General features: G+C 39.9%; 1 protein-coding gene across 2 annotated transcripts in view; it reads left to right on the top strand.

Moving 5' to 3' along the window:
• The window catches only part of ELMOD1 (ELMO domain containing 1), a 73,620-nt gene extending 59,069 nt beyond the window's left edge, over positions 1–14,551 (top strand). For both annotated transcript variants that reach the window (XM_031443781.2, XM_031443782.2), the window contains exons 9-11: positions 3,037–3,087; positions 4,226–4,359; positions 13,192–14,551. In XM_031443781.2, the coding sequence (XP_031299641.1) occupies positions 3,037–3,087; positions 4,226–4,359; positions 13,192–13,364 (358 nt within the window). In that variant the 3' untranslated portion in view covers positions 13,365–14,551. The remainder of the gene's footprint in view (positions 1–3,036; positions 3,088–4,225; positions 4,360–13,191) is intronic.
• The last annotated feature ends 479 nt before the right edge of the window (positions 14,552–15,030 follow it).

Raw genomic sequence — 15,030 nt, forward strand, 5'->3', positions numbered from 1 at the left:
ATTACATGAAGGGATATCACTAAAGAGGAAATAAGGTATTTTTCTTTGCTTTTGTGTTTTCCTGCGTTTATTTTATTTTAGAATAAGCATGGGTAAGAATTTTTAAAGAAATATAAATTCATGAAACTTTTTCAAAAAGGTAAACATTTCCCAACTTTCTATGTAACATAGTTCATTACATTTGGGCTGTTTTTGGTGAAGGAAAAAGCATATTAGACAGACCTGATGGAAAATGTCTAAGAGCTTTTCTGCAGCCATGGCTTTATCTCATTGCAGAAACATTTTGAACACTTCACCTAAAGGCTGACCACATTTCCACACGTACTCTGATCCCATCTACTCCAAGAGAGGGACATTTTATTTGGGAATTTGGTTGCACAGAGCAAATTCGCTCTTCTATTAACATAGTTCTAACTGCGTTATTAGACAAAGTAATTATTGTATATACGTGCTTTAACCACTGTTATTATAAGGAGTTCTTCTATTTTGCACCCATAGTTTTGTATCACTTTTTTCTCCTCAGCATGGCAGATTCCTTGTTAGTGTTCCTGTTTGCTAAATAAGTCCAACATTTTATCATACCATTCTCAAAATCTACAAACAAGTTGACCTTACTATTGTATTCTTTCTAGCTTCAGTTGGCTGAGATTCATTAAATTATACTCTTCTTCCCAAACTTATAATTATAATTTTTATAATGTTAAGTTTTCATGTTCTTTACCTTTACTTTGAGAAAAACACTGAAATTACTTACCTCTTTCTTCATATATTACATGGTTAAAATTGAGCTATTTCAGTTTTTAATGACATTTTCAGAATTGCATGCTTCTGTGATATAAAGACTCTGACCTCTCTCTAATTAGAATTGGCTGAGGAGTCTGTATGCACTGTCAGGTGGCATTTCTTGAAGGAGCATAAGCCAGAAGACATGAATCCTCCATGGTCCTCAAGAAGTGACAATTGGCTTAAAATATTTTTTGATTAGCCATTGGAGGGAGATTAACTTTGTCTATGAGCCGTTCTGAAAGAAAGGCTTTTAGTTTTATATCCTCTGTTGACCATCAGAGAGGAGACTCTTGAGGGTTTATGTGATTACTCTTATTTAAGAAGAGTCTAGCATTTATGTGTGTGTGTGTGAGTGTGCAAGGGTGCACTCTGTCCCTCAAGTTACCATAAAATTGACTAGATGAAGTTTACGTATTAATCATTTCATATTGATGGTAAATGTGACTGAAGACAAATCAGAATGTGTTGAAAATGCTACTGTCCTTCACCAATGTCTGAAAGAAATATATATTTTTTAAATTAATTTTTTAATAGACTTAATTTTTTTAGAGCAGCTTCAGGTTCACAGCAGAATTGAGCAGAAAATACAGAGAGTTGGCCCATAGCCCAATGGATACTGACCCACTGTGATATCAGCATAAGTTCTGTCCGTCCCTGAATATTTCAAGTGTTCGACAGAGAAAAGCCAGGCACACTAAGGAAAGTTCTTTCCTGTCTGCCCTTCAGCAAACAGTATACATTATTGCTCTCGTGAAGACCCATCTATTGAATTTTGAAGTAACTTGGGGGATAAAAGTAGATTCAAGTTTAAGAGGAGAATTTTGACAGTTCGTTTTGTTTGTTGCGTGTATGTATTTCCTGAAGAGAGGAATTCCTTCTGTTTGGATCAGGATATCCTATAAGTAATCCAATGAGTAGAGGTCATTTGGCCTTTTCGTAGATTTCCTATGCAGACAGAGATTTAATTTAACAAATACAGAGACGCTATGTATTTATAAAACTTCGTCGAAGAGAAAATAAGTGCTTATAAATTTGGTTATATAAAATTTCTTAGATTTCACACCCAGCTCATTTTCATTTGGATATTATTCTTTTAAGGTGAAAAATCTGATGCCTCTGTGGCAGGCTGGCTGGTTGGTGTGTTAATTGGTAGTCACACTTTAAAAAGAAGTGGTTTATTTTAACATGAATTAAGGGCAGTTACTTTGAATTAAAGCCAGTAGAAAGTATATATAAATCCAGGTTTTGTGTCATGTTTTTGTGGGCTGTGCTGTGTGTGTTACATGTGTGTCTTTTAATGTAGTGTTTGCAGTGTTCTGTAGAGCATTCTCCTTTCTCCTGCTTAGGTGGAAAGCTAAGTGTTCATAATAACTTTAGCTTTAAAATTTTATTTAGTTCAAAGGCTAACCACATTTTTCAGTGTAGATCACCAAAGGAAGGGCACACTGGCCACAATGAAGAGGGATCATGGTTCCTGTCTATAAGACGCTGGCAGTGTGGAGGCGGGTGAGATTACGGGAGTGAGAAAGGACACAAAGTAATAGAATGCCAGTCAGCATTTTCACAATGCTTTTATTATAGAATTCTTTCTTCAAACAGTCTCATTCAGAAGCTCAAATTATAAAAAGAGATTAAAATGGAACTGCTGTGGTTTAGCTGTCTTGCTTAGCCACAGGAAATGCCATAGCTCTTGTTGGAACAGAATTTTTAGAACCTGTGTGTTCTTCCCTCCCTCCCTCCCTTCTTTCCCTCTTTCTTTTTGTCGCTGACTCAATTATTTATTTATCAGTAAACATTTGTTTGGCATCTGCTGTGTGCCAGACATTACAAGTAAGGCTGGATGGGATAAATGTCATAAAACCAAACAAAATGCAGTGGGGAGTCATGAAAGGGTGAGGGAGCATCTTGTTAGAGGAGAGGAGACACTAGGCAAGGTTTCTTGGATGAAGTATTGTTTGATAATGACTGGATAATATGAAAGAGTGTCTCAGTGTTGGGCCTTTAGGTCTGTCAGTCACTGCTGCACTAAAGTAAATGGGGATAAGTAGCGTGGTTTTAAATCATTCCATCTCTGAGCCCCACGTAAGTTATATTGCGGCTATTTAATTAGTGACATTTAAATTGATTAGTGTTTGATAAGTGAGTTACAGACATCCCCGCCTCTAGTCAACAGTTTTAACAAAAACATTAAAGGAGAACAAGCACCAATTAGAGACCAGATCTTATTTGTTCATTCATTCATTCATTCAGCAAATTCAGCAAAGCAGAATGGGAGAAGAAAAGGATGGAGAAAGCAATTGGGTGAGTGTGGATTTCATATATAAGGGTGGTCAGTCTGAGCCAGAACCAGAATAAAAATGCCCCAAGAGCACTGTAAAGATGACAGAGGTGAAAATCCACTTGTCCTGATGGAACTCTATAACCCCGCTGAATTTTGAAAAGGACCTGCTTATATGTTTTTGATTTATCTGGATGATGATTTGATACTACTTTCCTGTGACCAAGTGATGCGGTTTGGAAAGTTATAACTGCGTGGAAAAGATTTTCAAAATCATAATTTGGAATTGTATTTGCTAGTTTTCTTTCAAGGATTTCTATCAAGGATCAGGCTATTAGATAAAAATTTACCTTAGAAGTTTTTTTTTAATATTGCCCCATTTCATCCAAAAATATTCCTGAATAAAGAACTCCTTTTTTTTTTAACGTGCTGAATTTATGTTAGCAGAGAGGACTTAAGAACTCAATTTCACTTAATTTTGGATAGATATGCAGAAAATGGACTAGAAACTATACCGAGTATTACGATATTAATTAAACTTTTCCTCATTTTAAAAGTAATTTATGATTTATTATAGAAAATTTCAAAAATATAGGACAGTGAACCAAAAAAATCAGCCTGATCTTATTACTCTAACATGCTCATATCAATATTTTGTGGAATTTTGTTCTAGCCTGTTTTCTATGCACATTTGTGTGTGTTTAATAAAATTTGGCTTGTTCTGTACATAAGGTCGAATATCCTGCTTAAATAGCCTTTAGGAATATAGTTTTTATTAGTTGTAATCTGTTATATGAGATTACCATAATTTACTTCCCCACTCACCTTCTTTAGAATATAGAAATAGCTTACATGTCTTTGCCTTATAAATAATGCTGAAATGACTATCCTTGCATTAAAGCTTTGTCATTTTCTGATTTTTTTTTCTCTCGTATTTTTGGGGATGGAATTACCAAGCCAAAGCATATGAACTCTTCATTCTTTTGGTATAAATATTGCAATTTTTTGATAATTTGTAAGATTCAGGGTATTGACGAGGTGGGGAGGGTAGGGGAATCTGGGACTCTGATAATTTAATAGTAATTTAAAACTCAAATGATCACTTTTTTAAATGTTTATTTACTGTATGTGACACACAGTGGTGTGTTTTGCACTTCACAGGTATTCATTTGCAATTGTGGGCATCAATATAACTGACCTGGCGTATAACCTACTGGTGAGCGGAGCTCTGAAAACTCATTTCTACAACATCGCCCCAGAAGCTCCAACATTGTCTCACTTCCAGCAGACATTCTGTGAGTGTCCTGTTGCTTACCTGTTGACTCGGGTTTCTGTAGAACACTCTAGATCGGGTTGAAGCTGAGGGATCTTTGTGGCTTGGCTGTTTTGGGGCCTTTGAACTTCTTTCTTTGGTGTGGATTTTGTTTTTGTGTTCAAAACCTACACATTTTCAGGCATCATGAATCTTTTCGCATTCCCAGCTCTTGCCTAATATTCAGTGTATCAAATCTCAGTCTGACTTTTAAAGGCATCGCGAGTGTTTTCCTCCCTCTGGTCCAGCATGGCACAGCCCTTAAGAGTGCAGGCTCTGAGGACAGCCGGAGTGACTCTCAGATCTCTTTTACTAACCTCTCTAAGCCTCAGTTACCTCATCTATAAAATGAGTCCTTTCCTCATAGAGTTGCTATGGAGGTAACGTGAGAGGAAGATTAAAAAGAAGCTTTACTAGCCAGCCCCGTAGCTGGTGCTCAGTGAGCATTAGGAAGAGGAGGCGGTGGTGTAGTGGGCGGTGGGGATGGTGTCGGAGTGGCATCGCTCGCGATTACTTACTACAGAGGATAGTATCTGTCGCCCCTGTAAGTGTGGGTGCTGGTAGCGGGAAGTGTTGTTGACCCTGAACTGGAGCCTCATGTTGTTCTTCCCTGAAGGGCATCCTTTGTGGTTGCATTTGTACTGAGGTCTTGGAAGATAAAGTCCGAGACCGTTTAGTGGAGCCCTGGATCCTAAAATGTAGCTGTGTGCCCTTACTATCCCTGCAGGCCAGACACAGACTGGTTTGGAGGAACATAGGAAGACAGTCCACCAAGTCATCAATCAGCCTGAGCAATTTGAAGGAGAAATGTCTTTGAAACCATTGAAACCATGCTTACTACACTGAGGGCCTCATGCCTAAGCTTTCTTAGGAAAAAATTCAAAGTTCTTCTCCTTATGTTTCTTTCAGCTTTTTTTCTCCTGTTAAGTTGCAAAAGAGGTCTGCCACTGTCTCTAAGTATGGTTAATTCATGTTATTTCACCCCAAATCTACCCCCAGGAGAGTATGGTTCCCCAGTTCATTTTTAAAATGTGACAAAGTCACAAGTTAACAGCAATTTATTTTACCTAAATTCCTAAATTAGTAGTGATTATATCATCTAGGATTCTGTCTTCTTTGATACCTACTTACTAGGACTTCCAGTTAAAGACAGCGTAACTAATATATGCATTATGCTTCTTTCTGCAACTTCACTAAAGTTAATATAAAGGGATTTTTCTAAGAAAGCGTAGATGCACAAGAATAGGAGAAATCTGAAACAAGGCAAGAAAACCTCATTTTGAAAGCTGGAAGACAGAGTAAGCACTAAAGGATTTAGTAGTCTTGAGTGAGCAAATCCCAAACGGGGTGTGGAAAGGTGAGGAGCAACCTGATTGATTCCACAGGACTCCCCAAAAGCTTCAGGAACTGGCAGCATTAGGTATCTCAGAAAATGAAGATTAAGGTAAGACCAAAAATAGCAAGAGTGCACGAAAGCACATTAAGAAGCTCTGAGAGGCCTGAATCCTCTTCCCCAGGAGACAGCGTCTGTCCTTCCCGCTTCTCAGCAGAGGCTGGCGTATCTTTCCAGAGAGAGAAAAATAAAGAGTCTCTGGTCTGATGAGAATCAGGTACAGATGATGGCGAACCATCCTGGAGGTGGTGATGAAGACTGAGGCCCAGGCTCCTTCTCCTCCCCAGTTCCTGTCACTTTGGCAGCCAGTCAAGAGATTGGCAGAGCCTTCTCTGAAATCTGAACATCCCAAGAGAAAATAGCTAAAGATTCTACCCTCTGGGTTTCCCCAGTGAAATGGCCCAGGCATGTCGCTCCAATCCTGCTTACAGTCAACAGACCCTTCCTATGTGCTCAGAGCTTCCAATCAGCTTTTAATCCAGTTGGCTTTTTATTTAGTAAAAAATAGTTACAGACAGCCAGGGATTATCGGGTGTTTGTGATGGTTAAAAACATGCCCTCAGATTCCTTGACACTCTTCCCACTGAGTGGTACGGCTTCTTTGTTTCTTTCACGCCTTGAATCTGGGCTGACCAGTTGGCTGACCAATAGAGTAAGCAGATTTCGATACTCTGTGACTTCCAGGGCTGCGTTAGGGAAGGTATTTTTATCTGGTGATCAGGCATTGAGCTGCCTTTGGAGGCACGAGCCACTATGAAAGGGATCTAATTCCTCTGTGCTGTGAGGAAGTCCAGGACATACAGAACAGCCGCACGCAGGTAATCTGGCTGACGGCCCCGGATGAGGCCCCACCTGGTAGTCAGCATCCACCACCAGACGTGTGAGTGAACATGCCTCCACGTGATTCCTGCCGCCAGCTGTCAAGTCACCCCCCCCCCCCAGCCTTCAGGTCTTGCCAGTTGAGACTCCAGGCATTGTGGATCCATCCCTTCTATATCCTTTCTGAATTCCTAACCTACCAAATTCATGAGTGTATTAAAATGGTTGTTTTAAGCCACTGGATTTTGGAATAGTTTCTTAAGCACCACTAGATAACAAGAAAACAAAGGAAGATGAATAGATGGGGCACAAGGAATTTTTAGGGCAACGAAATTATTCTGTATGATGTTATAGTGGTGGCTGCATGGCATGATGCGTTTGTCAAAGCCCCTAAAAAATGCAGCATCAAGACTGAACCCGAATGTAAACTGTGGACTTTGGTTGATAATAATGTGCCCGTGTTGCTTCATCGATTGTACCAAATATACCACACTGATGAGGGATGTTGAGGGTAGGGGAGTATGTATGTGTGGGTGGGGAAGGCTATGTGTGAACTCTGTATTTTCTGCTCAGTTCTGCTATAAACCTGAAACTGCCCTAAAAAAATAAAGTCTATTAAAAGAAAAAAAAAAGAAAACAAAGGAAAGCCTCAGGCATGAAAGAGAATCCAAAACAAGCAGAAATAAAGCCACTGCAAAGAAATAGAAACCATGCCAAGAGAAAAAAACTTCAAAAATATGTATCATTAATATCCCCAAAGAGAGAAGAGAAGAAATTGCAACTATGAAACAAGAACAAGGTGTCACAGAAGGAGCATTTGGAGAACAACAGAGTGCTCTTAGAAATTAATAATCAGAAAACAGAAATGCAATCTCCAAGAAGGATTAGAAGATAAAGCTGAAAACTTCTACAGAAAGTAAAAGATGAAAAATAGAAACTAAGAGTTGAAAAATTAAAGGACCGTTCTTAGAAGTCTGACAGCTGAGTAATAGGAGTGCCAGAAAAGTAACAGTGCAGCTGAGGGGAGAGGGTCAAAGAACTGAATCAAGAAAAATATTCAGAACTAAAGGATGGCTTTTCGTATTTAAACCAGTGAGCAGCAGCATAGCAGATTAAAATGGATTCACACTGAGGTCCATGTCATTGTGAAATTTCATGACACGCGAAAGAGATGATTCTAAAAATTTCCAAATCTGTCACGTCAAGAATTGGGACCGAAGATGACATTGGACTTCTCAACAGCAACATTGTATTCTGGAAGACAGTGGAATAATGTTTTCAAAAATTTAAGAGAATATTTTAAAGCATCTAAGAGAATATGATTTCCAATTTAGAATTCTATACCCAGTCCAACTTACCAGGTAAGTGTGGGAGTAGAAAAAACACCTTTTTTTGAAGCCAAGGTCTTAAACATTTTACCTCCTTTTGCCTTTATAAGGACGCTCCTGAAGGGTATGTTTCCACAAGATAAGAGTAATCCTGAAAGGAATAAATAGGGTCCAGAAAGCAGAAAATCTATCACAGAAGAGAAGTGAAGAGACTCTGCAAGATGAAGGAAGTCAAAAAATGAAGCAATGGGAAATTATTTAGCGCTATGGTGGTCAATAATCAAAAGAATCAGCTGAAAGGCTTGAAATGTTGCCTTAAGGAAGCAGGAATTAGGGCAGGAGTTGCTGCTAGGTTTTTGTTTGCTTTTTGTAACAGGACATTAAATTATTTGACTCTGAACTATGTGCATGTTATAAGTTGAATAAAAATAAAGGGCAAATTTAAAAATACATCCATTTTATGACTTGTTCATGGAGAATGGAAGCCCCCTACATATGTGATTACAGCTCCTACTCTGACAACTAGGTCATTGTATTCACTCCTGTCACAATTCTGACCATTTTCGACAACTAGTACTGAGGCTTTACTACAGATCAGAGTCTGTGCTGAGGGAGATTGACACCTAAACAGCTAATTAAAGTGCAGTGGGAAGAATTTTGTTACTGAAGAAGTAAAGATACTGGTTTTTAAAAATTGAAAAGGCCCATGGCTGGTGTACGTCACTCAGCCTGGGAGTCAGGGAGAGCTTCCCGAAGCAAAGGCCAATTTCACGAGACCTGAAGGCTGAGGAGCTGGAAATGCAGCAGTGGTGGCCTCGTGGTCCGGCCCGAGGGAGCGGTTACAGGCGATGAGGAACAGCCTGATGGAGCCAGGGACTAGAGCACAGGGCTTGGGGTGGCAGGAGGGCTGTCGAGAGATGACAGGAGGGAAAAAGGCAGGGATGGGAAGGATATCTTGAAAGAGCTTCTGTGCACCATTTGAAAGAGTATTGACATAAGTAAATAGGACTCCCTGCTGTGTTTCTGTATCCCTTGTACCCACCTTATTCTGTATTTACTGTGCCCTTACTTTTGAGGAAAAATAGAATGAGTTTAGTTTTAGGTATACCAGGGGTGTGTGTGTTCCTTTTGGGAAATAGTGGACGTTCTAATGTAAGACTCTGGAGCTCTGAAGAATTACAAGGGGGCAGATTTGGGATTCATTGGCATTAAGGAGAAAGTCAGAGCCACAAGGATGGGAAGCTCTCACAGGAGGGAATCAAAGTTAGAATCATAGGAATTGACATATAAGGACAGGAATGTGTGTTTTGTTTACTGCTGTATCCTCAGCACAGAGCCTGATAGAGAGTAGGTGCTCAGTAAACGGATGGACCGATGAATGGATGGACGGACGGACGGATGGATGGATGGGAAGCTAAAATATTGGATGATGTCCTTTTTGGGAGAAGGGGAGTCTAGTTTCTCTGCAAAAATTTAACCTTGGCCTGAACTGGTAAGCTTCCAAGAGAACCCTAACCCTAGCCCTAACACTAACCCTAACCCTAACCCTAGCCCTAACACTAACCCAGGCGAATAAGCATGCATTAGGATGACTTATTTTTTAAGACCCTCACCAGGTTTTAGAAACAGCAGCCATCTGCTGTGGATTGGGGTAGGGCAGAGGAACTCAGTCCCCCTTAGAGGGAGCAAACTGCCCTGAATTCATCGCTCCTCTGTGAGACGTGATCAGTGCTGCACGTCTCCTCTGTAATATTCTTGCAGTTACATGTGTCCTCACATGTGTCTCTGTCGTCTACTAACCAAAATGCAGTGAAGCAAAACCAAGGCACCTTCAAGCAACAACAAATAAGCTGCAGGCTTGAGCTGGAAGGGCACATTAGTATTCAAAACAGGCATTTCATCTAGGTGAAAGAATATAAGAATATAATAGCTCTATCATTTTGACTTTATAGTTTTATTCAGTGAGCGCAGCACTGCCAAGGCAGCGTGCCATGAAAATTGCATTCAATCTACAGCTCCCCTGAACGGGTAACTCCACTGATATGAAGTCAGGTTAGGCGTTGTGAGCAGAAGGAAAAAGTACAGTGCCCAGAAGAGGAATGAGAATTATCTTTTCTTTGACTTTCACTGAGAATAAGAACCAGAGGAAGAGAATACACTGGAAAAGGCAGCTGATTTCAGGTCCCGGCTTCCAGCTTCCAGCTGTAATTGTGTAATTGTACACCATTCAGGTATCTTTTCTAAACCCAACATCCTCATCTGTCAAGTGAAGATTTGATCTGCGTTACCTATTCCATGAAGCTGTTGTGAGAATTAAATAAGAGGCTGTAAGCAGTAGCCTGGCCTCTCTTTCCTCCCCCTGCCCTTCCCACCATTTTATTGGCTTCCTTGGCCAGCAGATCACCTGAAATTGTCGGCCTGGCTCCCTCTCTCTAAGAAGCTAAGGTTTGTGCAGCATGAGGACTTCTGCCTTTTCCTCAGATCTGTTACATATTTGTTAATTGGCAGATGGGCCAACTGATCAGTTGGCTAAATGGATTTATGAACACTCTGTAATGTTATATAAATGAGTGAAGTTTTGTGATTATAACATGGACCCTGGAAGCCAAGCCACTATTTCTGCATTTTGATTACAATCATGTTATACAGTGTCTAATTATTTTCCTGATGAGATAGAGTCCCAGGGAGTCAGTTTGCAAGATTTATAGCTTGACTTTTGTAGCCTGAAGAGGAAGGAAAATGGTGTCAGATTATTAACCCCCCTTCTTCTGCTCTTCCCCTAGCCTATCTTTTAAAGCTTTCACAGTGTTTTCCTGTAGTTACATGTAAGGTAGAAAAATGGTGAAACCAAATGGATCTGTATTCTAAAACTCCGTGCTGCACCAGACACCTTTAGAGTGAGTATGTACATTGTGGAAAAGTGAATTCCTCATTAAGGCATTTTTCATAGTGCCTGTTTATTATTGTCAATAAGAGTGAATACCGTATTAATCATGGTACTAATGAGTTGCTTCTAATTCATCAGGATTGGGAATCTGACTCTGTGTACAGAACAGCTCAGGTATGTTTATCTGAGCTCAGAGGCCAAGTCAAGAAAATTATGTGTGTGTTTTATAGAGCAAGGGAAGAAGAAATTATAAATGATCATAGATTTTATTTAGAACCATAAACACTATAACATTTAGAAAGAAACCAAGGGAACTTAAAAAGAGAGCGTCTTCTAAACCAGTGGATCTCAAACTTTAGTGACATGAGCTTCATTTTATTGAACTATGGTGTTTGGTTGAATCTGGGAGGGTCTACATTGGTTTAAAGTCCCTCATGCCATTCTTGGGATGCTTTAGGATGGATAGATGATTGAATTCTTTTGGTTGAATGAGATACCGAGATTAGAGGAAAAAAGTTTCTGTTGGTGTGCACTGAAACACCCAGGATGAGAAACGGGCCCCAAGTCATGCATATGAGAAATGGTAAGAAGTAATGGCGGTGCTTAACCTCATGGCATAAAGGGCAGCCCTTCAAATACTTGAGTTGGAGAAGTGTTGAATTTTTTCCAAGAAATATGGGGCAGGAAATTTGGGCCCAGTGTGAGAAAGGACCTCTAAAGAACCAGGTTCTTCATCCATGCCATGGAACAGGCTAATGTCAGTGTTGTCACCAGAGGAGCCCAAGGCTGGGTGCTGCGTCAGGGAATCCAGGCGTCAGATGGAGCAGAGTCAAATGGGATGGCTCCTGGGATCGCTACCTCCGATCTGGGGCTTCTCTGCTGTGATCAGGTTCCCACGACAGTGGCTGCGGGCCTTGGCTGGTGTAGCCCGGAGGCATTTGGGTGAGGGTTGGGATGTGTCCCCATCAGAGATGTTAATAGCAGTCAGTATGTTAACCTGTGTTAACACAGATTAACATAGCGTGTTAATGTGTGTAGAGAGCCCAGACACAAATCCTAAAGGAAGTGAGCCAACCCGAAGAAAAAATAAAATAAATTCTCTCTCCTTGCTACCCTTCCTCCTATATTGAAGAGAGAGACCATATACTTAGAGGTGTAATGGCATACTTAATGTCATGAATGAGAAATCAGGTGAGTTTGTGGAAGCAGACCCACGTCTGGCAGTGTGTGTGGGGGTGGGACGGAAGGTCATTTCTAATTTTGTATTATAATGAGAGATAAATAAAGATTTTTTAAAAATCTGTTATTGGAACTATGCTAAAGGTTGTCCCATAAGTAGCTACTTACCAGAAAAACAAAAGCTATTGATTTTTTTTTTACTATTAGAATTATGTATGTATGTTCCAAAATTCCCTTCCTGTGCCCCCCTGTCGTCTGTTGCTCACTCCTTCTCCAAGGAGGGGAAGGGCTAGGATTTAAACCAGGTTTCTGGCTCCAGAATCCTTCCTCCCAACTGTCTTCTAATGTTAAGACAAAGAAAAGCTTGTGTAATGTTTGGTTTCCTTTTTTCTAACTAGTATTATTTCCTTTTAAAATATTTTTTTCTTAGAGACACTTGACCTTGCTTTGTTTTGCCACGTCTATTATTGTCTTTTCAAAAAAGCTGTTCACAGTTCAATTCTAAATATGGTAAAGGGAGAGGCGCAGTGGGGAAACAATACAATGTGAGTGGGTTTTCTAATCAAATACTTAACATTTGTTCCAAAAAGTTTCCCAGTTCAGATCATTGGTAGAGAACATTTTTGAGACAAAGTTTTTGAATATCAATTATGCTTCAGAGCAAAGATGTCTTATTAACAATTTCATGTGGTTTAATGACCAGTCTGTGTTGTTCAGAGTTGGTTTGCAGGGTTTTTTTTTCTCATAATAAATTATCAGAATACATTCGTTTGATTTGTCAGGGTGATTAAAAACTTGACTCAAATCAGTTATCAAGAGAAAAAAGACTGACCGGAGTCATTTTGAAAAACCAGACCATCACGTTAATTTAATTAGGGGAAAGATGAAGTAGTTACTGTCGACCTTTCAGAAAATGTTCCAGATGTTATTCATACTCTTGAGATGACAGAATTGATTTTTCTTCCTGCTTGAGAAGAGTGAGAATAATTCTGGGACCAATTGCAAAAATCTTGCAATCGGTAGCTTCCACTGTGCCTGTTTTAAAGAATAATTTTTAACCGCAGTATTGGCTGTATTCCGATCTCTTCTTGGAGCTCCATGGTTACTGTTATTTGGTCTGACATCTCTTTCAGCATTCAGGGGGATTTTGAATACAATTAAGGATTTTTTTTTTTCTTACATTCTTATCACTGTCTTTCTCTCTAACAGGCTATTTGATGCACGAGTTCCATAAGTTTTGGATTGAAGAGGACCCCATGGACATAATGGAATTTAATCGTGTGCGAGAGAAATTCCGCAAGAGAATCATAAAACAGCTGCAGAACCCAGACATGGCGCTGTGCCCACACTTTGCTGCCTCAGAAGGTCTGATCAACATGTAGTCACCCACACTGGTTTTACTGGACACCCTGGAACACTGCCTCATTATTGTGTTAGCGCTCTGCTTAGGTCCCAGCTCACACACCGAATGCACACAGTGATTGTATGCATGCCTGTTGGTACAGTATTTTCATATCTTGGTTGTAATTACCAGATCCCCAGGATACCACAATTTCTGGAGTATCTGTCATCCATTGACTGCTCATACTGTGCATTATGCAGTGTTACATCTTGCCTTGATGCCCGGGTATGGAGAGAGTTTTCTATTTTTTTAGATTGTTTTCCTCTCCCTCATAATTCAGCATTGAAGAATTGTATTTCTCTAGCTGTATTTTGTATGTAAAAAATTTAGCTGACCCTTGTTCTGTGAAAGCCTTTTAATTTATTGATACGTTTTGTGACTACGGCTGATAGCTCTCAAGCCAGGTCCATGCTTGGATCTCATTCCAGTAAAGTAGAAGACTTTCAGATAATACCGACAGACACATGATAAGCCAAACATTCCTGCAAACACAGCTGCGCTTCTTGAAAATGTAACGAGGCTTACAAGAAGCAAATTTAGGTAGGTGCTGTTTTTGTTTGAAGTACCACAGAATTCTGTTGTAACTTACCCGCGGTCGCCATTGTGCGTAATCACCTGGACATCCAATTATTTTATTCCCATAATTTTACTCGCTTGGGTGCCTAAATATGTTGATGATGCTGGATCCTCAAAAAAAGAAGTATGCATACTTGCCCCTTGCTGAATGCAGTTACACCCTGGCACCGTTCTCATCCAGGCATCTTTGCTTGGGGCACTGAGTGCTAGCTGGTTTGCCGTCTCTGTCAAGAGGTGATATCAAAAAACAATTTGCAAGAAAATGTGTTGCAAGAGAGGAACCTGAGCTATGTCATTCTGTAATATTTCTTGAAAATGATGACCTTGTCTTGTATCAGTGGAAGAAGTAAATTGCTTGGATGAGGGACAAAATCAAATCATTTCAAAACTGCTGAAAATCATTTTAAAAAACCATGACTTCGTTTGGAATTATGATTGTAGTCTGTTGAATAGTATTTACCATGGCATTTCATACCCATGGTATTTTATACCTTCTGTCAATTTTAGTATTATTAGACGTTTGTGTAATCATTTGCTTATTTAAATTAATTTTGAGTACTGCCTGTCAGTTATGAATAAATTACATGTCATTCTACTGTAACATATAGTGGATTTCATTTGAATGTTTTCGTACTTGTACGGCTTCTGAATATGCAAATATGTGAGTTGGTAGAATGTCAAAGGCTGACCACCCGGAGCTGAATATAAGTCACACCATCGGCCAGAGTAGCCAGGTGCGAATTAGAGGGTGTCATGTCTGAGAGGCTGCTTTTATTTGACGGATCGTGAGGCCTGGTGGTGCTTTAATGAAAGAATAAGATCCAGCTTTTTCTCTGTAACTTCCTCTGAAGCCTGGTTTGTCTCCTGCTGGACAGCAGATCCGGGAAACACCACGGTGCCTGTGGTTTCCTGGTCCATTCTAGTGCCTCTGGGATTCTGCGCTGCATCTTTCATAGCCCTCTGCCCTTTCGCAGAATGGGAAAGGGAGGGAGTTGGTTAACATGTGATACACTGATGAGAGGAGTGATGAGAACATGTATTCATCTTCAGAGTAAGTGAGAGTTGGTGAA

This window comes from Camelus dromedarius, chromosome 34 (genome assembly GCF_036321535.1).
Source record: "Camelus dromedarius isolate mCamDro1 chromosome 34, mCamDro1.pat, whole genome shotgun sequence".
Lineage (NCBI taxonomy): Eukaryota > Metazoa > Chordata > Mammalia > Artiodactyla > Camelidae > Camelus > Camelus dromedarius.